Source organism: Bos indicus, chromosome 7 (genome assembly GCF_029378745.1).
Source record: "Bos indicus isolate NIAB-ARS_2022 breed Sahiwal x Tharparkar chromosome 7, NIAB-ARS_B.indTharparkar_mat_pri_1.0, whole genome shotgun sequence".
Classification (NCBI taxonomy): domain Eukaryota; kingdom Metazoa; phylum Chordata; class Mammalia; order Artiodactyla; family Bovidae; genus Bos; species Bos indicus.
This window is the reverse complement of record NC_091766.1, coordinates 5,883,781-5,909,121: the sequence shown is the minus strand read 5'-3', so window position 1 is coordinate 5,909,121 and position 25,341 is coordinate 5,883,781. Positions and strand designations below refer to the sequence as shown.

The following is a 25,341-nucleotide window of genomic DNA, read 5'->3' as shown; positions in this document are numbered from 1 at the left end:
AAATTCCATGGACAGAGGAGCCAAGTGGGCTACAGTCAATGGGGTTGCATGAGTCGGACATGAGTTAGCAGCTAAACAACAGATGGCCGCAGACTCTCACCATTAACTTTTCTGTTCCTTCGCATTCTGCACAATCTAAGTTTTTTGTTTCCACTTCAGCTTTTATTTATGTATATATATATAATTACATCATTTAGAAACTCCCACAATGCCCTGTTGGAAATAGCAGGCCAGAGACCAAAATCACTGCAACCATGATCCCTTCTGTGGCTGACTTTTTTTTTTTTTAATCAGAGAATTTAACATATGGAACTGGTTAAACAGGTACTAGAGGACTGAAAAGGCAGAAGGGGAACAGAGAGAGACTATTGAGATAGTAACCGTGGGCAGGAGCTTGTACCTCTAAGGCTGAAGGAACAAAAGGAACAGTTTGGGATTCTTAGAATTTAGGCACTTGGAAGTGAGGCCCTGCAGAGCTCAACCTCTGATAAGAGGGTGGCCGCCAGCTGGTGCTGACATGTCCGTGGGGGCAGGAGGAGACGGGTTCTGTTACTAACCAGGGTTCTTGGCCTCCTTTGACATGTGATTTAAATCCCTAAAAGAGTTAATCTGATCCCACCACCTTCCCCGCCCCTTTCACCTGAGACAGAAACATGGCGGCCCTCAGCCCTGGGGACCCACAGCTCCCTTGGGGGCCCTCTGCGTTAGCACAGCCTCCTGCTGAAACCTCCCCTGTTCCCTGTCAGCACAGATGCACCCCCGTTGATTCAGGAAGGTGACCTGGATCGCCTTCCCTTGAGGGATGTGCCCCCGAGGGGGTCCCAGCCCAACACCTTCCCCTCTCTCTCTCCTCAGACTTCCCTGAATAAGCTCCTGGAGACACTAGGGAAGGCAGAGCCCTTCTTCATCCGCTGCATCCGCTCCAACGCCGAGAAGGTAAGGGGTCCCCCCCATCTCCAGGGAGGCGAAAGCCAAGCCCAGGTCTGGAGACTGGCAGGGAGTGTTACTGTGTGTCTAGGGGTGGGGGAGTGCTGGGAGTCAGGAGGGTTGGTCAGGAGAGTATCCACCTGGAGGAAGCAAGTGTCCACACAGGTTCCGAGGACTGGAGGAAGCTGGTTCTGCTACCAGCCAGGGTTCCTGGCCTCGTTGGACACGTATTTTAAAAGTGTGCTCTAGCTAGCAGGGGGTGACAGGGATCAGAAGGAGACAGCCAGGGCCATGTAGTGACCAGCCAGGAATAGAGACAGTCTCTGGAACGTGGGGGATTCCCCAGTGGCTCAGCAGTAAGAGAATCCACCTGCAATGCAAGAGACGCAGGTTCGATCCCTGGATCGGGAAGATTCCCCTGGAGGAAGGCACGGCAACCCACTCCAGTATTCTAGCCTGGAGAATTCCATGGACAGAGGAGCCTGGCGGGCTACAGTCCATGGGGTTGCAAAGAGTCAGACACGACTGAAGCAACTGAGTACACATACATGCACTGGAACATGGAGGGGCTCCAGAGAAAGTTGGCTTGAGGACAGACAGGTCAGGGTGCTCTTCAACTATATCCCCAAAGCAGTCAGCGCAGAAAATGTGCCAGATGGGAGAGGTTGAGGTCAGAAAACAGGAGCCCAGAGCCTGTTGCTCATCCTGAACTTCCTGGGAGGACTGAGCACCAGAGCGGGGCACCAGCAGCCAGTTCAGCCCCTGCTGCCAGGCTTTCTTCACCCCAGAGGTCCACTGGTGATTCTGTGCCCTCGAGAACTTTGCTGGAGCCATTCAGGACCTGGGCTCTCTTCCAGGCATGAGTGGATCTCTGAGCAAGGACATCCTGGTGACTGTTCACCCACACTCTCTGTCTCTGCTCTTCTGTTTCTGTTCCTCTTCCTTGCTCCTGGGATGTTCCGCTAACCTCCAAAGCCCAGCTTGGCCCTGCCAGGTGCCAAGGCTTCACCATCACCAGGCGAGGACCTGGACCCAGGCTGTCTCCTCCTCCCCCACCCCATTCCTGGTCCCCCAGCGACGGCATCTCAGAAGTTTCTGTCCCCACCCCCACCTTCCACCAGCTGCAGAATCAGGCCCACTTGCCCCACCTGTTTGGATTTTGCCTCAATGTTGGACTACTCAGAAGACACTCCACCAACTCCTGCTCTGGACCCATGCTCACAGCCTATTCCTTGCTGTTGAGCATCTGTTCTGTGCTCTTTAGGGTACTGAGTAGCATTCTCTCCAGTCTTGGAGAGCCCACCAAATACAGAAGCACCTCCTACCCTGTCATGACATCCCTCGCCTCATGCCCTTCTCTTCCCTCCCTCCACTTAAATAATATGCACCAGCATGGAGTCCAGGCCCCTGAGCTCTGGGCTGGAAGCTCACTGAACCCACCTCGTTTCAGCCTCTCCTCCCTCTCACCCCCAGCCCTCCAGCAGCAAGCACCTCCCTGCTGTCCATGGCTTGGGCTCCCCTTTTTCCTCTGGGTTTTCACCTAGCTGCCTCCTGCCCTCCTCCCCTACCTGTCCTCTTCTCAGCTCTCAAGGCGTGGTCTAGGGTCCCCTCTCCTGTAACACCTCCCACGGCCCAGCCATGTGTTCTTTCTGCTAGATCCCCAGTACTCGTTCTAATCCCTGGCACAGGGTATGAGTTCAACATAGGTTTGGGAAGGGGCCTTTAGGAAATAAATCTTTGCACCAAGTTATCTTAAGTTAGGCAGTGAGAAGTATTATCTGTCTCCTGGACAGCAAGGAATAGAGCAGATCAGATGCCATGTTTCCTAGAAGAGATGAATGCCTCAGGTATCACTGCTGAGCAGCCCCACCTCTTTATTTCAAAAAGCATGACTGGGGCAAAGAAAAAAACCAGGTGCCCGCAGCTGCCAGGCTGGGGACAATTCCCAGACCAGCCCCAGCCCATGGGTGTGCGCTGACTGCATCCGTACCTATCATCCAGAGGGATGGCAGTCACTTGGGAATCAGCACTTCCTCCCAGGGCTGCCTGTCCCCAGCCACCTGCATACGTCTTCCCTGATCGCTCGATCCCGTTTCAGAAAGAGCTGTGTTTCGATGATGAGCTGGTGCTGCAGCAGCTGCGCTACACAGGCATGCTGGAGACTGTGCGGATTCGGAGGTCAGGCTACAGTGCCAAGTACTCATTCCAGGTAGGACACACTCACGCATGCGTATGGCTATCGGGGACACTGGCCACCTCCAGAGAGAGCACTTCTCCGTAGCCTGAGCCTGGCAGGTTACTTTCCATCAGGGTTTCTCCACCCTGATACTGATCCCCGAGTAAGGAAGATCCCCAGGAGAAGGAAATGGCAATCGACTCCAGTATTCTTGCCTGGGAAATCTCATGGACAGATGAGCCTGGCGGGCTGAAGTCCATGGGGGTCTGCAAAAAAGTCGGACACGACTAAGCGACTGACAACAATAGCTGTTGGTATTTGTACCAGATCGTTCTTTCTCATAGTAGGGGGGGTGGGCCTAGTTCCTCACAGGAGGCTTGTTAAACCAGACAGGGAAGAGGGAATCACACAAGCAGATCCCTGTGTAACTTGGCCCTTTATTGAGCATTTTCTGTAATAGGCACTTTTTTTTTCTTTCTCCAATCTTAATTTTTTTTTGACATATATATTTTATTGAAGTATAGTTGACTTACAGTGTTTCAGGTATCCAGCGAGGTGATTCAGTTATACATACACATATATATTATTTTTCAGATTATTTTCCATTACAGGTTATTACAAGATATTGTCTTGTCTCTATGCTTGTAATAGACACTTTTATACCCAGCTTTTTTATTCTGCCAACCAGCTGCAAGGGGGCCCTGGTTCCGGTTTTCCCAATATGGAAACTGAGACCCAAAGAAATGACTTCAGGGTCCCTGGGCTTTTTAGAAACCAGAGAATCACTAGTAACACCAAACTGGTGAAGATGAAATTTCAACAGATTTTCATCTATGTCACCATTGACGGTTGGGGCTGGGTCATGCTCTGTGGTGAGGGCCACCCTGTGCACCATTGTGTATTGAATAGCATCCCTGGCCTCCACCCACAAGATGCCAGGAACACTATTCCCCTGAGTTCTAACAACCCAAGATGTCTCCATTTAACACCAAACATCCCCAGGGGTTAGCATGGCCCAGGTGGAGAACCCTTGGCGTATACGGGGAGCTGGCAGCAGCTGTGCAGTGCTTGAGTGAGCATTGGGCCTGAACCTAGATGTGGAGGTTAACCTGCATGGCCTCAGGTACATGGCTTCATTGTGGCATGCCTGCCTCTTCTCATCCAGAGAAACAGGAATATCATCTTTCTGATCTGCATAAACAGGAAAGGCAAATTGCCCAAAAGGGAGAAAATGCTGATGTGTTTCACTCATGATTGGCTATTAAAAATTCAGCATAACTGTTTACTTAGAAAGGGCATACCAGGACTTCTCTGATGGTCCAGTGGTTAAGACTCCATGCTCCCAATGCAGGGGGCACAGGTTTGATCCCTGACTGGGGACATAGCATCTCACATGCTGCACAGCATGGCCAAAAAAAGGTCAGGGGGCATACCCTGGGAATTTTCCTTGTGGTCCAGTAGTTAGGATGCTGCTCTTCTACTGCAGGGAATGCAGATTCAGTCCCTGGTCGGGAAACTTAGATCCCACATGCAGTGAAAAAAAGGCATACCTCCAGCTGTGGTTCAGCTCTCTAATGAATCACAGACTGTGAGCCCCCCAGAGTCAACTTCATCTTCTGGCTCTCCCCCGACAACGCCAGCAACCAGCAGGTCCTCGTGATGATGACCACTCTCCCACTGACTGAAAGATCCAGTGCTCTGTGTCTGCGACAGCCTTTCTTAAGCTTCAGACTATTTCACAAAGTCCCAGATCTCAGTTTTGTCAACACTATTCACATCAATCCAAGTTCTGGCTTTGGAAACGACTTGACCGGGGAGTGGCTAGAGCCCTGTTCTTTCTGGTGGCAGAAACCCTCACGTAGATTCTCCTTTCTTACCCAAAATCACCCAGGATTTCACAGAGCAGTTCCAGGTGCTTCTCCCGAAGAATGCCCAGCCCTGCAGGGAGGTCATCTCTGCCCTGCTGGAGAAGATGGACATAGACAAGAGGAGCTACCAGATCGGCAAGACCAAGGTCAGCAATCGCAGCCCTCAGAGGGCCCTTGTACCCATGTCTTCCACTCCACACGGGGTCCTCGCACAGCCCACGCCACTCCCTGGAAAATAAGGGCTCTGCTGAGGAAGTACATTTCTTTGGGAGCAGCACGTTATTTCTTCCTGGAAGGCAGAGGGACAGGCCTAAGGTGTGGGGCTCAGGCATCAGTGTCTCATTTGTAGGCTAGGAACCATCACACCGTAGCACAGGGTGTTCAAGGGACTGGTCAGTAACTCTGTGATGTCTCACAGCACCCCAGCAAGTCAATCATGTAGAGTTACCGGATGACCCAGCAGTTCCTCTCCTAGGTATGAACCCAAAAGAACTGAAAACACGTGCAAACAAATCCTAGTGCGTGTACATTCATAGCGGCACAGTTCTAGTCAGAATTGCCAAAGGGCAAGCCCTGTGTCCATGAGCAGATGATGGATGAATAAAATGTGGGCCTTTCACGTAGCAGAATCTTATTCAGCTCCGATACACACTTGCGTGGTGAGCCTTGAAACTGTTAACTCTGAGTGGAAGAAGCCAGGCACGAAAGGCCCTGTAGTGTATGATCCAGTTTATATGAAACGTCCAGAACAGGTAAATCAATAAAAACGGAAAGCGGGGGCTTCCCTGGTGCTCCAGTGGTTAAGACTCTGCACTTCCAATGCAAGGGATGCAGGTTCAATCCTGGTTCGGGAGCTAAGATTCAACATGCTGTGTGATGTGACCCCCCAAAAATTCTAAAAATAAGACAAAGCAGATTAGGGGTTGCCAGGGGCTGAGGGATGGGGATTAGGAAGTGACTACTAATGGATTCGGAGTTTCCCTTGGGAGTGATGACATGTTTCGTAGCTGGATAGAGGTGACAGCTGCACAATATCATGAAAGTACCAAATGCCACCAAATTATTCACTTTAAACAGTTCATTTTATGTTATGGGAATTCTATCTCAACATGAATTTTTTTTTTAAAAAAAAACCCGTCTTGCTCAGGTCAGTAGTCAGTACACCAGCTCGGTCTCGCTCACTACCAAGTGGGCTGAGCAGACCTGAGTCCAGGGGTGCTGGACGCCTCACTGACGCTTCCTGTGCCCACCCCAGGTCTTCCTGAAGGAGACCGAGCGGCAGGCCCTGCAGGAGACACTGCACCAGGAGGTCGTGCGGAAGATCCTGATGCTACAGAGCTGGTTCCGGATGGTGCTGGAGCGCAGGCACTTCCTGCAGATGCGGCAGGCGGCCATCACGATCCAGGTGCTAAGGGGGCCCACGGGGCGGGTGGCAAGGCTAGCCGGGGCCACGCACACCCAGCCCCTGAACGCCCCCTCCACTCTCAGGCCTGCTGGCGGTCCTACTGCGTCCGCCGGGCACTGGAGAGGACGCAGGCAGCCGTGTTCCTCCAGGCCGTGTGGAGGGGCTACCGGCAGCGGGCAGCCTACCAGCGCCAGAGACAGAGCATCATCCGCCTCCAGAGCCTCTGTCGGGGGCACCTGCAGCGCAAGAGGTGAGCAGAATGGGACCAAGCACCCCCCCACCCAACCCCCCAGAACATTCCACCCACTCAACACTCAAGTGCTACCTGAGATATCACCTGGCCGGTAGAGCTGTCAGGATGTCCCTGTCTGGATGCAGGGAGGCTGAGGAGGGGCTGGCAGGCGTCTAGCCGGTCTGGGCACACTGGGCCCTAGAGAGACACTCCAGGGCTGGTAGGTGGCACCTATGGCAACCCCAGGTCACCATTGGTAGCACTCAGTCTCTGCCAGAGGACCCCCCCACCCGCCTACTGCACCTGCCCACCCCCAGCCACTGAGCAGAACACCTGGACTCAGAGGGTTCAGGCCACCGGGACCAACCCTCAGGGGGGCCCCCTTGTCCCCACTCACAGGGAGTCCACCAGGCCAGGGACCCCAGAGGAATTCAGGGAGTTCTGAACAGATCCCTCCTGCAACAAACCTCATAAAGGTCCCCCTGACCCTGATGGCTCAGATGGTAAAGAATTCACCTGCAATGCAGGAGACCCAGGTTCAATCCCTGGGTCAGGAAGATACCCTGGAGAAAGAAATGACTACCCACTCCAGTATTCTTGCCTGGAGAATCCCATGGACAGAGGAGCCTGGCGGGCTACAGTCCATGGGGTACAGTTCATATAGAGTCGGACCAACTGAGCAACCAGCACTTTTCACTTTTTTCACTGGAAAAAGTGTCAGTAGTCAGTACACCACCTCGGTCTCGCTCACTACCAAGTGGGCTGAGCAGACCTGAGTACAAGGGTGCTGTAGGCCTCGCCGACGCTTCCTGTGCCCGCCCCCAGGTCTTCCATTAGGCAGCAGTGCCCATGACAACATGAGGCTATTCCCTGTCTCCCCCCTTTCCTGGCTGAGGATGGGTCCACCTTTCCAGAAGCATCTCTAGGGGCCAGGGTCACACCCCTTGGCAGAGGGGGAGCCTGGCCCCCCCCAACCCTGTACCTGCAGGTGGAACAGGGTTCCCCAATGCCCTGGGTGGATTTGCTCCTAAACCCACCTCCTTTCCTCCCCCACCCCACCAGCTTCAGCCGGATGGTGGAGGAGAAGCAGAAAGCTGAAGAGAAGGAGAGGGAAGCCGAGCAAGCCGCGAAGAAGGAAACCGTCGAGGCCGGACTGGCCCAGGCAGCTGGGCCAGAACCCGAGCAGGGCCTAGAACCCTCCACAGAGGGCAAGCCTTTGGACCTGGAGCCCGAGGTGTGCCTCAGCGATGGGGCTCTCCCAGCCGAGAGCTGCCAACCTGAGAAGGAGGTCCCGAGCGTGGAGAAGGCGCCCCCAACCCAGAAACACGCAGCTGAAGGTCGAGAGAAAGTGCCCCGCAGCCGAGAGAAGCGTGAGTCACGGCGACAGCGGGGGCTGGAGCACGTGAAGCTCCAGAACAAGCACATCCAGTCCTGCAAGGATGAGCACACCCTCAGAGAACTTTCTGGAAAGGCTGTCCCAGGGTCAGAGGAGAGCCTCCCAGAAGACAGAAAGGAGGGCAGGGAAGATGAAAGCCCTTCGGATGCCAGGACTGAGATGGAGATGGCGGCCCCCAAGAAGCAGCCTCAGGTGCCCCCACAGGCCGCGCCGAGCAGCCTGGACTCGGGAGCAGCCCAGGCTGGGAGCCCCAGGCCCAGCCACGAGGAACGACCCACCAGCCTGGCCCTGGACAGCAGGGTCACCGTACTGGGTCCTAGTGCCACCCCGGAGACCCCCAAGGACAAGAGCAAGCCGGGGATCGGCCCCAGGGCCCAGGAGAGGCCTGACAGTCCTGGAGGCTCCACACAGATTCAGCGGTACCGGGATCCTGACACTGAGCGGCTGGCCAACGCCGTAGAGCTGTGGCGGGGCAAAAAGCTGATGACCACGGGCAGCAACACCATGCTGAGTCAGTCCCTGGACCTCAGTGAGCGGCACCGGGCCGTGGGGGCCACCCTCACGCCCACAGAGTAAGCCTGCACCCTCCTTTGTCCGAGCGAGGGCTGGGGATGCTGGGGAAGTGGGGGTGGCTGCACAGCCGTGCACAGCATCATGCATCTCAGAAACACATGTGGTTCAGGCCCCGAGAGCCGACAGCAGTCGGGCAGCAGCCCCAGAGAAGCAGGGGACTGGAGGAAAGGTTGGGAAAGACAAAGGCCCTGCCCAAATGATCCCTATTCACACAGAAAGCCTGCAGCCTGGTGGGGGCGTGGCCCCTCGGCTTGAGGTTCCCCCCTCTGCAGCCTTGTGGGGGGTGGCCCCTCAGCTTGAGGCCCCCCTCTGCAGCCTTGTGGGGGGTGGCCCCTCGGCTTGAGGTCCCCCCTCTGCAGCCCTGTGGGGGGTGGCCCCTCGGCTTGAGGTCCCCCCTCTGCAGCCCTGTGTGGGGTGGCCCCTCGGCTTGAGGTCCCCCCTCTGCAGCCTTGTGGGGGGTGGCCCCTCGGCTTGAGGTCCCCCTCTGCAGCCTGCCTGGACCTGCTTCCTCATCAGCAGGGTGGGGTGCTTGCGCACATACACCTACAGGTTGCAGGAGCAGCTGCCGACACACGTGGGCCCCTTCTTCTCCTCGTTCATTGGCTAAGTTGTGGCCAGTTCTTCACAACCCCATGGACTGCACCTCGTCAGGCTTCCCTGTCCTTCACCATCTCCCACAGTTTGCTCAAACTCATGTCCATTGAGTCAATGATGCTATCCAACCATCTCATCCTCTGTCACCCCCTTCTCCTCCTGCCCTTAGTCTTTCCCAGCTTCAGGGTCTTTTCCAATGCTTTGGCTCTTCACATCACGTGGCCAAAGTATTGGAGCTTCAGTATCAGTCCTTCCAGTGAATATCCAACGTTGATTTCCTTTAAGATTGATTGGTTCGATCTCCTTGCAGTCCAAGGGACTCTCAGGAGTCTTCTTGAACACCATAGTTCAAAAGCATCCATTCTTCAGTGCTCAGCCTTCTTTATGGTCCAACTTTCACATCCACATGTGACTACTGGAAAAACTGTAGACCCTGGACCCCTAGTAAGCTAAATATCAGTGACTCCAAGACCCAGCCCCTTGTCGCAGAGGCTGGCTTCTCCAAAGGAAAGAAGAGGTGGAGGAAGACACAGACCTTCCTCTAGGACAGGCTTTCTTGGCCCCGGGGTGACAGGCCTCTGGGGCTGGCTCCATCTCTGTGGTGGGGGCCGTCCTGAACCCCTTGAGGTACAGAGCAGCATCCCCGGTTTCCACCCACCAGATGGCGGTAGCACCACCCCGCCCCCAGTCCTGACAACCCCACATGTCTCCTGCTCACCCTTGTCAGTAAAAGCCACATTTCTGTGATCTCACAGGGAGAGGCGCGTTTCCTTTTCCACGAGTGACATCTCCAAGCTCCTCCTGTCTCCATCCCAGACCAAGACTCAGGTAAAGCTTCAGGCGGCGGTTCCCACCCCTGAGGGTCCGAGCCCACTTCTGTCTCAGCTGCCCTGGCACCACCAGAAGCGAACGGTGGATAGAAGGCACGACGGCACCGGGGGAGTCCCTGCTTTCCCTCTAGCGAGGCCGCCTGCCTCTGCTCACCCAGCCCCACTCCCCTACAGCCTTCTGCAGAAACAGATGGGGAGCCCAGCACGAAGAAGCTGGCCATCCAGAAAAAGAAGTCGGCCGACGCAGCCTCAGGGACAGACGCCAGCCTGTCCCCAGGCTCCGCCGAGTCTAAGTAGGTGTAGGGTTTGGGGGTGGGCTTGGGTACACCCAGCATGTCCAGGGCCTTCAGTCTCAGAGCAGTCTAGTCTCCTAAGCCAATCCCGCTCTTGCTGCTGCTGCTTTTTTTGGGCACTCGGTTTGCAGGCTCTTAGTGCACTGACCAGGGATTGACTCTGACCCCTCAGCAGTGAAGGTGCCGAGTCTTCACCACTGGACTGCCAGGGAATTCCCATAAGCCAGTTACACTCAGGAAGCTCAGTTGGGGGGCATTTACTTGGCAGTTCCATGAAGAGAAACCCACGTGGAGCACAGATTGTTGCTGCATCGGGATGAAATGATTCCCACTGAAGCATGGAGACAGTGTGGGTCACCCCTGAGGCCACAGGCAGTGTCCCTTTGGCCATTTATGGAGTCATTACCGGGCTTCCCAGGTTGCACCAGTGATAAAGAACCCACCTGCTAATGCAGGAGACATAAGAGACTCAGTCTCAATCCCTGGGTCGGGAAGATCCCGTGGAGGAGGGCGTGGCAACCCATTCCAATATTCTTGCCTCGAGAATCCCATGCACAGAGGAACCTGGTGGGCTCCAGTCCATAGGGTCGCAGAGTCCGACACGACCAAAGCGAGTCAGCACGCATGAACAGAATCATCACTAGCTCCCAGCACCCCCATCCCCATGTCAGGGAACCCTCCAGGTCTTTGAATCACAAAATCGGTCACAGCTTTATCCCCAAAAAGTCCCTGCCACAGAGATGTAGGCGGTTCACAGAGCAGAGACGTTGGGCCCTGGGACTGGGGAGCTTTGATCAAACAGTGAATGCGAGCCTGAGGATAATGAGCGGACTGCAGTGGGAAGAGAGCCCCCCACTCTGGGGAGACCCCCACCGCCAAAACAAAGTACCAGAAACAGGGACGCTTCAAACAACAGGAACATACTCTCTCATTTTTCTGGAGGCCAGAAGTGTGAAATCAGGACGTGAGCAGGGCCGTGTATCCCTCCAAAGAATCTCAAGGAGGGACCCCTCCTTGCCTCTTCCAGCTTCTGGGGGCTGCAGGCACTCCTTGGCTTGTGGCTGCACCCCCTCCCCCAGTCTCAGCCTCCGTCTTCACGTGACACTCTTCTCCTCTCCCGTTTCTTCTCTTTTTTTCTGGCTGCGCTGGGTCTCGGTTGCTATGCGCAGGCTCAGTAGTTGCAGTGCTGGGCTTAGTTGCCGTGAGGCATGTGAGATCTTAGTTCCCCAACCAGGGATCAAACCTGCGTCCCCTGCATTGGAAGGCAGATTCTTTACCACTGAGCCACCCGGGAAGTCACTTTCTGTCTCTTATGAAGATAACTTGTCACTGGCTTTAGAGCCCATATGGGTAATCCAGGATGACTGGGAATCTTAAGATCCTTTGTTCAGTGCCTTAGTCCATGCAGGCCCCTGTAACAAAACACCACAGACTGAGCTGGAGGCTGGAAGTCCAAGGTCAAGGTGCCAGCAGATTTGGTATCTGGTTCATAGAGGCCTTCTCACAGCGTCCTCACACGGAGGAAGTGGCAAGGGAGCTCTTCGAGTCTCTTAAAAGGGCACTAATCCCATTCATGAGGGCGCCACCCTCGTGACCTAATTACCTCCCAAACTATCACAGCATCCCTAACACCATCACACTGGGAGTTAGGCTTCAGTATACAGATTTAGGAGGACACATTCAGTCCATAGCATGTGGTCATATCTGTAAAGACCCTTTTCCCAGATAAGGTCATGCTCACAGGCCCTGAGGGTTAGCACATGAACAAATCTTTGGCGGGTGGTCATCATTCACCCCATCACACACCCAGCATCCACAGTATATGATTTTGGGTTTATTCTTTGAGTCCCCCCACAGAAACCTTGTGCCTATAAAAATATCTTGGGGGAGGGAGGAGAGCGGGATTTTTCTCTGTCTCTCCTCTGCTGTGGCACATGACCTTCCCTAGTTGTGGCTCAAGGGCTGCAGAGCGTGAGGGCTCAGTAGCTGCGGCGAGTGGGCTCAGCTGCCCTGAGGCATGCAGGATCTTGGTTCCCCAACCAGGGACAGAACCCAGATCCCCTGAACTTAAAGGCAGACTCTTAACCACTGGCCTACCAAGGAAGTCCTCAGTTTTCTTTACATGTGAAAATGGGGTCACACTGTGACATCTGCTCGGTATCTCACTCTTCCACCCGACTCCCCTGTCAGTTCACACAAGCCAACTTTATTTTTAATGGGATCCCCTGCCATTGGTGACCAGTGAAAGGGCTATTTCTCATTAACAGCAGGTTGACCCTTTGGCCTCAAATCTGCCTTCATTTCCTGAGACTTAAGCAGAGCCCCCTATTTTCTCCTATAGATCCACGTTTAAAAGACTTTTCCTTCACAAGAACAAGGATAAGAAATTCAGCCCAGAGGGTGGAGAAGAGACGGAGAGCGCCATACCTGGGCAAGCCATCCTGGAAGCTGCCACCACAAAGAAGAATCTAGAAGGTTGGTGATTCCCAGATTCAGAGATGGAGAGCAGAGCCCCTGGGTCCACTGAGGATCGTCCCAGGCGGGGACCTGAGTCAGCTGTGGGCTGAGCCCTGGTCACACAGTTTCAGGCTGGTCCCCATCCCCAGAGGCACTTTCTGGCCACAGAACTCAGTGTGCGGGGCATGGGGCCCTGGTTCCCCATGCTGGTGACCGCGTCCTCCCCAGAAACCCACCACGCTTACCAGCCTCTCCTGCCCCCTTCCCCACCCCTCCAGTCCCCTCCAGCCACCAGCACCGTCATGCCACAGGTGAGAAGCACCCCAAGGAGCCGGGAGGCAAAGGGAAGAAGAACCGAAACCTCAAGATTGGTAAAATCACGGTGTCGGAGAAGTGGCGAGAGTCCGTGTTCCGCAAGATCACCAACGCCAATGAGCTCAAGTACCTGGATGAATTCCTGCTCAACAAGGTGGGCGGTGGGGCCCTGGGCCAGGAACACTGGGGGCAGGGGTCCCACGCAGAGCGGCCCCAGACCCCCCAGGGCCGCTGCCCCTTGGTAGTTTTCACACCAAAGCCCTTATCGTGTGGGGACAGAAAGGCCGGGTCCGTGGTTCCAACACACAGAAGGTTCTAGAGATCACATGCTTCTGTCTGTGTTTGGCATCTGCTGGTTTTCTACAAAACCCAGCTAGGATTCCCGTGAGATGACTTGTAGCCTGCAGTCGTCCTGTTCTGTACACATACTGACACGCCGGCAAATGTGTGCCTTCCTACAAGGACTGCACAGAGTGTGAGGAGCCGTGTCAACCCGAAGCATCTGATTCTGGGACCCAGCCCCACGCTTCACCCACTGAAATCGTCGCGCGTACACGGGCGTGTGCACACGTGGGCTGGGCGCCTGGCAGATGCGTTTTATCCTGCGGCTCCTGCCAGGACATTTGCGATCTGCCGACTGAAGACACTTGGTTTGCTGTCTCACAGTGCCCCTTGGGGCAGTTTCCTGCTTCCTCCACGTGAGGAAGCACTGGCCTCCAGAACGACCCTCTAAACAGAACAGCAGACACACAAGTGCCGCCAGGCTGTTCCTCGCCCTACCACGCAACTGCAGTTGATCGTGCACAAATTACTTTATCTAGAACACTTTTGGGGACCTCCCTGGTGGTCCAGCAATTAAGACACTGAGCTCCCGATGCAGGGGACCCAGGTGTGATGCCTGGTCAGGGAGCTAGATCCCACACGCCACAACTAAAACCCAGCTTGCGTGCATGCTCGGTTGTGTCTGACACTCTGCAACCCTGTGGACTAATTTTCCAGGCAAGACTGGGTAGCGATTTCCTTTTCCCGGGGATCTTCCTGACTCAGGGATCCAAGCCAATTCTCTTACATCTCCTCAATTTTAGGCTGATTCTTTACCACTGAGCCACCTAGGAAGCTCCCAAGACCCAGCACAGGCAAATTAATTAATTAAAAAAAATTTTTTTTTACAAAATGCATTCAGTGCAAGGCAATGATTGAGCACTTACTGTGTACTAGAGGGGCTTCCCAGGTGGCACTAATGGTAAAGAACCCACCTGCCAGTGCTGGAGGTGTGAGAGATGAGGGCTGCATCCTTGAGTCAGGAAGATCCCTTGGAAGAGGGCATGGCAACCCACTCCAGTATTCTTGCTTGGAGAATCCCATGGACAGAGGAGCCTGGCGGGCTACAGTCCATGGGGTCGCAACTGACTTGACTTAGTCACATGTGTGCAGTAAAGGTAAAGAAATCAGGTGTATTCACACCTCAGTTTCAGGCAGCCCCACAGCCAACAGAGCAGCATTTGAGAGCTTCAGAGGGCGCCATCAGGCTGATAGGAACAATAAAGGGTTAAGATGATCAGGCTATGTGAGGCAGCCCCAGTCCTGGGCTGTGGCCAGGAGTAAGCGCCTGTGCCGGGCAGCAGGAAGGGCCCTTTTAAACCAGGGTTTCTCGGCCAGGGCTGAGTCTGCCTCTAGGGGACACTTGGCAACATCTGCAGATGGTTTTGGTTCTCACAACTGGGAAGCGTTCCCAGCATCTATTGGGGGAGGCCAGGATTGCTGCTCAACACCCACAGTAAGTGATCCCAGAGAAACCAGGGTTGACAGGAGGGCCCGAATGGTTCCCAGGGGAGCCAAGGAAGGACCTGGGACAGGGCAGAGCGGTGACCACCCAGATGCCTGGCTCCAGGCAACGCGGGGTCAGCGGGTCTCTCCTTCCCTCTCCAGGTGAACGACCTGCGTTCCCAGAAGACTCCCATTGAAAGCTTATTCATCGAAGCCACCGAGAAGTTCCGGAGTAACCTCAAGACCATGTACTCCGTGCCCGTACGTGCAGCCCAGACCCGGGGAGGGGTCCCGAGGCAGCTCCCACCCCTCCCCAGCCTGGGCACCGCCATCCATCCGTCCTACGGGAGGGTCACAGCCTGCGTTCCCACAGAACGGGAAGATCCACGTGGGCTACAAGGACCTCATGGAGAACTACCAGATCGTCGTGAGCAACCTGGCAGCCGAGCGCGGCGAGAAGGACACCAACCTGGTCCTCAACCTCTTCCAGTCGCTGCTGGATGAGTTCACTCGCGGGCACACCAAGAACGACTTCGAGCCTCCCAAGGTGGGTGCGGCCGCTCCGTGTGCGGGAGGGTCCCTGTGCCGGCATGTCGCTGCGGGGGTATCTCCAGGGGGCCCCACACAGACCTGGCCTTTGTGCTCTCTCACAGCAGAGCAAAGCTCAGAAGAAAAAGCGGAAGCAGGAACGCGCTGTGAGTATGCGTGTCCTCGTGTGCATGGGTGTGTGTGTGCGTGCGCACGCACCCAGGGAAGCATGCGTTTTCCCACCCAGCCCTAAGGGATCCCCATCCTGAGATGCCATGGGAGGCGTCCCCACCAAGTGGTGCCCCTGTGGTGCCCACTCAGCACCCCCCGCCCCCACCACCCCAGGTCCTGCAGCACAATGGGCACGTGTTTGTCAGCTACCAAGTGAGCATCCCCCAGTCCTGTGAGCAGTGCCTCTCCTACATCTGGCTTATGGACAAGGCCCTGCTCTGCAGCGGTGAGTGCCCCTCCCCTGGCCCCCTGCCCCATCGCACCCCCTGACCTACCCCCAGGCCCCCCTGGATGCCCGCCCCACACCCTCTGACCCCCGCCCCGACTGCATCCCCAGCCCCTCACTGTGGGGCTTCAGCCCAGCTACAGGACCAGTCTTTTCAGAACACCGCCCCCAGACTTCCCTGGTGGTCCAATGGTTAAGATTCCACCTTTCCAATGCAGGGGGCACAGGTTTGATTCCTGGTCAGGGAAGTTCCACATACCAAAGGATGCGGCCGAAAATAAATACGCAGAAAAAAAGAACAGTGCCCCTCACCACGGGGCAGTGAGGCCGCGCCTCACCCACTCACACCCCACCGCTACTGTCGTGCTGGTCAGAGGCCGGTCCTCAGCCGACCCCAAGGCCTCCCCCAACTCCGCAGCCACCCCTATGCACATCCACCTGGCCAAGTCCCCCTGGGCCGTATTTGTTCTTGTTGCCCTCACTGCCTGAACTGCCAGCCCCTCCTCATGTGCCAGGCAAGGCCAGTCAGTCCCCACAGGGACCCTGAGAGACAAGTGCAGCCCAGAATGACCCAGCTGGCCCCCAGTCGGGCAGCCAGGAGGTGACCAAGCCTGGGTGGGAACCCAGTCGTCCCCTGGAAGCCCAGGCCGGGCCAGACAGGCCTCTAGCACGTCTGTGTTCCTGCCAGAACCAGTCAGGGCTGGCTTTCCTTCCAGGCCAGGGTAATTTCCTCTCCCCTCGGCCTGTGTGAGGAGCCTGCCACCTCGTGTCCATAATAAATGCCTAGGTGGTTGTCACTGTCCCAAGACCCCGGGACAGGCAGCCGCAGGACCCCGAGTCCCTGTGGCACTGTTGGTGACCACCCTCTCCCACCACCCCCACCATGACCTCCTAGTGTGCAAGACCACCTGCCACAAGAAGTGTATGCACAAGATTCAGGCCTGCTCCATCGTGTGCGGGAAGAAGGTGAGCCTGCTGAGGCTGGGAACTTCCCAGAATACCCGAGGGAGGCCGTCCTGAGAGATGTGGGGGAAAGGCTGGTCATCAGGCCAGAGCGCAGAGCTGGCGGCGGGGCGCTGGTCCTGTCAGCACCTGGGCGCCCCCCAAAGCTGGGAGCGGGCTTGTGCGCATCTCAGACCCCGGCCCCACTCCCCCTCCCCCTGCACACAGGGGAGGTGGGGTCCTCAGTGCTGCACTGCGGCACTTTACTTAGAGACCCCTTGCCAGCGGCCGTCAAGGGACCTCCACAGCCCAGCACCTCTGGCGGGTCTGCAAGGGAGAATGAGGGGCAGGGAGGGACGGAGGCCACAGAGGAGGCCCAGGGGATGACGGGGAAGGCAGCCAGCCCAGGCCTGACCCGTCCCACTCCCCATCACAGACTGATCCAGGCGCTGAGTCGGGCCACTTTGGCGTGTGCGTGGACAGCCTGACCAGCGACAAGGTCTCAGTGCCCATCGTGCTGGAGAAGCTTCTGGAACACGTGGAGATGCACGGCTTGTACACCGAGGGCCTCTACCGCAAGTCGGGTGCCGCCAACCGCACAAGGGAGCTCCGGCAGGCGCTGCAGACAGGTAGGTGCTGGGGGAGGTGGGTGGGCTTCCCTGGTGGCTCAGGCAGTAAAGAATCTGCCTCCAGTGCAGGAGACCTGGGTTTCGTCCCTGGGTTAGGAAGATGCCCTGGAGAAGGAAATGACAACCCACTCCAGTATGCTTGCCTGGGAAATCCATGGACAGAGGAGCCTGGTGGGCTACGGTCCATGGTGTCACAAAGAGTCAGACTCAAGGGAACAACTGAGCATGCATGTGGGAGGTGGGTGCTGGGGGAGGCAGGGGACGGAGCCAGGTAAGTGTCAAGGGTGGGAGGGCGCCACCTGGGGCCCCAGGCTCAGCCCGCCCCCCTTCCTCACGCTCACCGGCCCGTGCGCCCACCCTGCAGACCCCACGGCAGTCAAACTGGAGAACTTCCCCATCCACGCCATCACCGGGGTGCTCAAGCAGTGGCTGCGGGAGCTGCCTGAGCCCCTCATGACCTTCGCCCAGTATGGTGATTTCCTCCATGCCGTCGGTGAGTCCCCACCACTGTGGTGAGGGCGGGCGGTTGGTCGAGGGCAGGGGTCAGAGGCTTGAGCCTCGGCTATGGCCAGTCAGGGAGGAGGGACCCCCGTCTCCCCAGCTGAGAAAACGAGGCCTTGGCTGGGCCCAGGACCGCTCTGTGGCCCTGCCTCCTTGCCACACACACTGCCCCAGGCCCTACACGGTGGGAGGCTGCAGGCGCCCTGGGGTCCATCGAGTGGGGGCCACGAGGCGCTGACACCCGGGACCCTCCTAGAGCTCCCAGAGAAGCAGGAGCAGCTGGCTGCCATCTACGCCGTCCTGGAGCACCTGCCAGAAGCCAACCACAACTCCCTGGAGCGGCTCATCTTCCACTTGGTCAAGCAAGTGCCCGTGCCCTAATTGCTGGCTGTCTGGGGAGTGGGGTCCCAGCGAGAGCCCCGCTGTAGTGTTCTCTGGGGGTGGCTCCCTGCCAAGGCATGAGCCTGTGTTGGGGGGTCCAGCTTTTTTGTGGACCTTTCTCTCCACCCCGCAGAAACCAGCATTTCTCACCTCCCACCTGCAGCAGCAGTTTCCCCACAGTGACCCCCCAGCCTCTGGACTCTGGTTTGGGGTCTCCCTGCAGCCACCCCCTAACTGCCGCTTGCCACACAGGGTGGCCCTGCTCGAGGATGTGAACCGCATGTCACCCAGCGCGCTGGCCATCATCTTCGCACCCTGCCTCCTGCGATGCCCCGACAACTCAGACCCCCTGATCAGCATGAAGGATGTCCTCAAAATCACCACGTGAGTGCCAGGACTGGGCAGCCCCCACCCCCAACACACACCCAGAGCAACCCAGCCAGGGACCCCACAACTGAACAGGACAGCCTGCTCCAGAATCCTAGGATGGCCTAGCCTCGGTAACATGTAAATGTGCCCGCAGAGAAAAACTCAGAAGAACATACCCCAGGGGACTTTGCACTCCCAATTCAGGGGGCCCGGGTTCGATCCCTCGTCAGAGAACTAGATCCCATGTACTGCAACTAAGACATAGTGCAACCAAACACACACACAGACACACACACACACCACCCCCCCCCCGCCCCAGGAGGACTTCGCTGATTCCTCACTGAATACAGAATCCCCCTGTAATGCAGGAGACACAGGTTCAGTCCCTGGGTGGAGAAGGTCCCCTGGAGAAGGAAATGGCAACCCCCTCCAGTATTCTTGCCTGGGAAATCCCATGGACAGAGGAACCAGGCGGGCTACAGTCCGTGGAGTTGCAAAGAGTCAGACACGACTTAGCAGCTAAACCACCACCACTACCCCAGGAGGTGTCCTGAGCACTGGGGTCCTACATGGACTTCATTTGCTCTCTCTACCCTTCCTTCTTTTCTTCTGAAGTCATGTAGGAAGTCATACTAAACCCAAACTCCTGACAAAGTCCACATGTGCGCTGGCTGCTGTGATGGGCGAACAGTGCTCTTGTGACAGACAAGGGCAGGAAGCAGCCGGGCCCTGTGGGGGCATCCTGAGGCTGACACACGTCCAGACCCAGGAGGAGGCCTGGCAGCATCTCCCCTCCAGCAGCAAGAGCATCACTCCTGAGTTCTTTTGAGGGTGAAAACCCAAAAACCGGGGAGAAATGCCTCATCCCCAGTCCAGGGTGAGGGACAGATGGTGAACCCCACATTCCCAGCCTCTGGGAGCAGTGGGAACCGGCAGCAAAAAGGAGCAATAGTCTCAAGGTTCCTTCTTCCCACCAAATGATCTTCAAAATTCTCAGAAAGTTCTTCAGGAGGGTGGACTTCCCTGACAGTCCAGTGGTTAAGACTCCAAGCTTCCAACACAAGGGGCTCAGGTTCGATCCCTGGTCAGGGAACTAGGATCTCTCATGCTGCACAGTATGGCCATAAAAAATTAAAATGAATGAAAGAAAAAGGACTCAGAAGGGCGCCAGCAGACGTCCATCACTAAGAGGACACTGTTTAGGCGGTGAGTTGTAAAAGGAAGAGCTTGTCACCCAGAGTGGTGTCACGAGGTGAACACAGGCAGGCCTGAGGGCTGTGCCTGACCGTGCACTCCCCCAGGCATAAACAGCAGCTGGCAGGCAGAGGGGAGAGCCCGCTGAGGCCCTGACACTATGCGGGCAGCCAGCCCTGTGGTGTTGACAGATTTTCTTCCAGCACATAACTTGGTACTTTTTTTTTTTTAATCTGTGATTGACAGTAGGAGACCTGTCCTGACTGCCTCTCCATCCAAACTGACCCCATCCCATCCCACCACGCCCTCCCTGCCCTGGTATTGACCATTCCACCGGCCAGCAACCATTCCAGGCTGGCCTGACCACTGAGCAGATGTGTCTTGGGTCACAACTGACTTCTAGAGCCCTTGGGGCCAGCTGCCTACAGCCCATGGGGTAAACGGCCCACATGGTACTCTACTTCCTCCTTCAAAGGAGGAGGCTTATTTAGACGGATTCAGGCTCAGAGAGGTGGGGTGAACTGCACGAGATCACACAGTGAGTGAACCAGGGCCACGATGGGAGCCACAGCCTTGCCTGTAGCCCTGCCTGGTCTCTGGGTCTCTGTCTCAGCCACCATGCCCCAGTCTTTGGCCAGCATCTCTCTAGATGTGGGGCCCTCACGTTGGCCATCCCCCGCCCCCATCCCGGGCCGGTAGCCGAGCAGCCTTCTCCACAGGTGCGTGGAGATGCTGATCAAAGAACAGATGAGGAAGTACAAAGTGAAGATGGAGGAGATCAGCCAGCTAGAGGCTGCTGAGAGCATGGCCTGCCGAAGGCTTTCTCTGCTGCGCCAGAATGCTGTGAGCTATGCTGGGCGGGGCTTTGGTGGGTGGAGCTGGGCGGGGGCGGGGTTCGGGCGGTGGGCGGAGTCTCACTTGTCTGCCCAGCGCACACTTCCAGCACACATCCTTGGCCACAGCCTGACCTGGGGCCTCGTGGCAGCATGGTTAGGGGCCAATTCCTCACCTCGGCCAAAAGACCACCATCCTAGACCAGCCTCAAGGTCGGCTGTTCCTCTCAGCAGTGGGGGAGAAACCTGTCACCTACTTGGTAGGGTTCTTGGTCATTCTCCAGCCACAACCCTAGGCCCCGCCCACAGGGAAACACCCACAGCAGAAGAGGCTTAGGGTGGGGGGGGCGGAAAGGAGGATAAGGGGCCAGTCTCAGGTTCCTGTGGGAGAACCCTGTCCTTGTCCCCACAGTCAGACATGCCTTATGCCCATGACTAACACTTATGCCCTGGTCATGGCCCTGTGTGGTCACCCTCTCTTCATCTCTCCCCCAGCCATGGCCTCTCAAACTGGGGTTTTCGTCTCCCTATGAGGGGGTCCTGGTATGTACACCTACGGTCCATCCTCCTCACATGTCTCCCGGTGCGGTGCATGCTGGGGTTCCTCTTGGCCCCTAGGGTCCTCGTAGAATAGGCCGAGCGTGTCCTAACCTCCGGAAGTGCATGCTGGGGAAACCTCATTGCCTGCTGATCGCCTGTGCTGAAGACAACTAATCAGCCAAGTACTGGCCATTGGGTCCCCGCATGATCCCCAGAGAAGCCTAAGCCTAGATTTCCATGTCAGAACTAACCTCCCCCAGAGCTGCTCGTACCACCCTGTCCGCATCTGCAAGCACCCAGAGGGGCTGGCCAGACATGCTGCATCTCTTTGCAGATGAAGAACCCCAAGGCCCGGGGGAGCAGCAGCAGTGGCCCGGAGGAGCTGGGGGTGCTGCAGGAGGAGGAAGCAGCTGGTGGCGATGAGGATCGGGAGAAGGAGATCCTAATCGAGCGGATCCAGTCCATCAAAGAGGAGAAGCAAGTGTCGCTCTGATCCCTCACCACCCTCAGCTGCCCTATCTGGTCTCCGTCCACTGGCCCCTCCACTAGAGGGAGTCTGGCTGTTAGGAGGTTGATGGGCTAGGCTCAGCCCTGTGGTCCAGGGTCCAATCTTGGGGCACTGCTGTCCTATAACACAGCCTAGGACTGTTTAAACCCCCCACTTGGCCATCATGGTGGTCCACAGGGAAAGGAGAGGACACAAGGATGATGCCTGAACCTAAAGTTGGCCTCAGCTAGGGTGATCCACCAATTTATTGTCCAGTCAGGGTGGAAGTATGAACAGAGATGCAGTTGACAAATTATGCCAGGAGGTCGGGTGTAATCCGGGCCACCTGGGCACCCTGTCCTTAGGAGTAGGCTGGGGCACTCCAGACAGAAGGGACAGCATGTGCTAAGGTCCTGAGACAGAAACTCCTCGCTAGCTAAGTCACAGATGCCTGGTTTCCCTCCAATCTGACCCTTTGCTCACATGAACTTCACTGAGCCAGGGGCATCTGGGGTGGGGTGTGGTTTGGGATGCTAGGGAGCAGAGAGTCCCATCAAGGAGCAGAATAACCTACTCTGTCCCCTACTGGCCTGGCACTTTTCCACGGGGCAGTCCTTCACCATGGAGCAGGCTTGGACACTGTGCCCCCTTCATCCCCAGGGAGGACATCACGTATCGGCTGCCAGAGCTGGACCCTCGGGGCTCCGATGAGGAGAACCTGGACTCAGAGACGTCGGCCAGCACCGAGAGCCTGTTGGAAGAGCGGGCTGGGCGGGGGGCCTCCGAAGGTCAGTATTAAGGTAGAGTCTGCTTTTTTCCTTCCCGTGTCCACACCCAGCAGGCCCCCGGGCGAGGGTCCATCTGCCGGTCCTGAAGCTGCAGTAACCCTGCCATCTGTCTCTCAAAAGGGCCCCCCGCGCCTGCTCTCCCCTGCCCCGGCGCGCCCACCCCGAGCCCCCTCCCCGAGGCGGCCGCCCCTCCTCGACGAAGGCCGTCGTCCTTCATGACGGTCAGAGTGAAGACCCCCCGGCGGACCCCGATCATGCCCACGGCCAACATCAAGCTTCCGCCTGGCCTGCCCTCCTATCTCCCTGGCCGGGCGCCTGGTACCCAGGAAGCTGCCACCATGGTGAGGCGCCGAGAGCCACCGGCCCGCCGCCCAGACCAGGTACACTCCGTGTATATCACGCCAGGCACTCACCTGCCCATTCAGGGCCCTCAGGAGCCCCTGGACAAGGATGATCGGCCGCCTGGGGCCAAGCGGAGGTATTCGGATCCCCCAACCTACTGCCTGCCCTCTTCCTCGGGCCAGGCCAATGGCTGAGGGCCCTCAGCTGCCAGCATCCGCACATGCAAGGATGGCCCAGTCCCCGAGCTGGGCACCGGAGCTCCAGAGCCAGCATTCAGCAATCTGAGAAGGATCCAGAATGGAAAGCTCCGAGAGTGATGTGAGGTGGGCACTGGCTCCAAGTGAATTCAGGCGGGGAGAGGCTGGCTGAGGCCTGGCCACCCTTGCTGAGCCCCCACGTCACACGGAGGCGCCCGATCAGAGCACCGAATCATGGCAGGCAGCCCAGCATCTCCCAGCTCCCCTTTTGTACGTTTTCAAGGTCACTGTTTCTTTGTGTGTGGTTTACATAAGTTTAAACTGTAACAGCCTTAACAGAAGACCAAATTGTTTTTATATGTGTATGTACAAACTTTTATATTAACTCCCTGCATCTTCCTTATAACCTGGATGTGAGTCTTCAGAGCAAGCCCACATAGCCGCCAAGCTTCGGAGGCTCAGACCCACGCTGAGGGACAGCTGAGGGGGCCGAGGGCAAGGACTCTGCATGAGGGGTTTGGACACTTGTGGCCCCTGACTGCCCTGTACTGCGGCCCGGCCAGTGGCTATCTGGCCCATTCAAGGGAACAGTGGAGCCTTCCGTGGTGATCAAGACTGTTGGCTAGAGCCAGGACACACGATGGTAGGCAGCCTCCACTCCAGGCACCACAGACCTCACATTATTCCAGGGATACGCGAATGTGGCCATCACTCCTCGGTCTGTTGTGCCCCGGACAGAGAAGACCACCTTGGCACTGCCAGCCCCATGTGGCAGAACAGGAGCCCGTAACTCAGGACCGTTCACGGGTGGGGAGGGCAAGGCCTGGGCTTGTATGTCTCTGCAAATCTACAGTGACAGTCTGGGCATCTGCAGAGAGGGGCATTCCCCTCTCAGGCTCAGCCCACTCTCCCAGCACCTGGACACACGGTGCCAGGTCTGGGACAAGAGACACCCACAGGCCATGTGAAATAAAGAAAAAGTGCCTAAGAGGTGTCTGTATTCAGTTCCTACTCAGACAGGCTCAAGGGTGGGGGCGGGGGTCAGGCATGCAGCCTCAGCCAAAAATGGCGATGGTGCAGAGCAAGGATTGAGCCCCTTTGTCTGGGAGGACTTCCATCATTCCTCCAGCCAAGTCCTGTTGGAATTTAACACAAGCGAAGTGGGCTTATTTTTTGGCTGTGCCATGCAGCTTATAGGATCCTAGTTCCCTGACAGGGATCAAACCCACACCCCCTGCAGTGGAAGCTTGACCGGACCACCAGGGGAATCCCTGGAAGTGCTTCTTATTGATCCAGAAAGCTGCGGAAGCAGGCAGCTTATGGTAGAGTCACATGAAGTGAGGACAGCCTGCTGTCCTGGGAGCTGCCTCCTGTCACGCCTAGCCCTTCCCCAGCAGGGGCTTAAATGTCAGCTGAAGGGGCCATCTGCCTTGTGGGGTGGGGAGTCAGTCCTGGTGGATCCACTAGAGCCTGAAGCAACAGCACCACCACCATCACCACCAGTAGAGAAGCTCCCAGGTTGCAACCAGATCGGCAGTTGTAATTGGTTGGCAGATGGGGTTTGTAGGTGTGGGGGAGTTAAGAGACTGTGACAGACCTGAGTTTAAGTGGCACATGCTGAAGTTGGTGGTCTAGTCCAAGGCCACACAGCTGGGATGGGGTGGCCTGGGATTCAGACCCTGCCCTGTCTGGTTCATGCATGTCTGGATGTGTGCTCAGTCATGTCCGACTCTTTGCCACCCCATGGACTGTAGCCCACCAGGCTCCTCTGTCCATGGAATTTCCCAGGCAAGCATACTGGAGTGGGTTGCCATTTCCTTCCCCAGGGGATCTTCCTGACACGGGGGTCGAACCCGCGTCTCCTGTGTCTCCTGCACTGACAGGTGGATTCTTTATCACTGAGCCACTTGGGAAGCCCTGTCTGGCTCTAGAGCCGCTCCCCGGCACCACCACCCCCAGCCCGCCACCCCATCAATAACCTGAGTTTGAGTTTAGACTCATCCACGGTACTTACAGGGCACCAAGGCCACTGATGTGACCTGAACACAGGTAACCTGAAGGATGGGGAGATAGTTGAGGGATGTACACCAGACTTCAGCCCCTATGATGTCCCCATCCTCACTCGGAGGGCCCACAGAAGGAGACTCGAACAAGAGGCCTTGACTTCTTGAGGACGCGGGTGGGGTTCTGTCCACGGGGGTCTGGGCGTTGAGGGTGACCCAGCCACACCTCACGCTCCCAGGTTTAGCTCATGTCACTGCCAGACCGTAGGGGGAACAGGTCCAGAAAAAGTTAAGAAACTCGCAAAAGGCTACGACGG

At 56.8% G+C, this 25,341-nt stretch overlaps 1 protein-coding gene across 13 annotated transcripts in view; it reads left to right on the top strand.

Moving 5' to 3' along the window:
- Positions 1-24,009, top strand: part of MYO9B (myosin IXB) — a 107,823-nt gene extending 83,814 nt beyond the window's left edge. For 7 of the 13 annotated variants that reach the window (XM_070792578.1, XM_019963912.2, XM_019963907.2 and 4 more), the window contains 24 exons: positions 856-936; positions 3,026-3,136; positions 4,995-5,117; positions 6,227-6,376; positions 6,460-6,626; positions 7,671-8,576; positions 9,927-9,999; positions 10,176-10,294; positions 12,636-12,769; positions 13,030-13,220; positions 14,996-15,094; positions 15,207-15,380; positions 15,487-15,528; positions 15,707-15,818; positions 16,714-16,784; positions 17,197-17,389; positions 17,754-17,882; positions 18,147-18,252; positions 18,524-18,655; positions 20,554-20,677; positions 21,163-21,210; positions 21,542-21,684; positions 22,355-22,482; positions 22,603-24,009. In XM_070792578.1, coding sequence (XP_070648679.1) covers positions 856-936; positions 3,026-3,136; positions 4,995-5,117; positions 6,227-6,376; positions 6,460-6,626; positions 7,671-8,576; positions 9,927-9,999; positions 10,176-10,294; positions 12,636-12,769; positions 13,030-13,220; positions 14,996-15,094; positions 15,207-15,380; positions 15,487-15,528; positions 15,707-15,818; positions 16,714-16,784; positions 17,197-17,389; positions 17,754-17,882; positions 18,147-18,252; positions 18,524-18,655; positions 20,554-20,677; positions 21,163-21,210; positions 21,542-21,684; positions 22,355-22,482; positions 22,603-23,018 — 3,972 coding nt within the window. In that variant the 3' untranslated portion in view covers positions 23,019-24,009. Of the gene's footprint in view, positions 1-855; positions 937-3,025; positions 3,137-4,994; positions 5,118-6,226; positions 6,377-6,459; positions 6,627-7,670; positions 8,577-9,926; positions 10,000-10,175; positions 10,295-12,635; positions 12,770-13,029; positions 13,221-14,995; positions 15,095-15,206; positions 15,381-15,486; positions 15,529-15,706; positions 15,819-16,713; positions 16,785-17,196; positions 17,390-17,753; positions 17,883-18,146; positions 18,253-18,523; positions 18,656-20,553; positions 20,678-21,162; positions 21,211-21,541; positions 21,689-22,354; positions 22,495-22,602 lie in introns of all 13 variants that reach the window. The other 6 variants (XM_070792577.1, XM_070792575.1, XM_019963909.2 and 3 more) reach the window with 5 other exon arrangements.
- Positions 24,010-25,341: the final 1,332 nt, after the last annotated feature.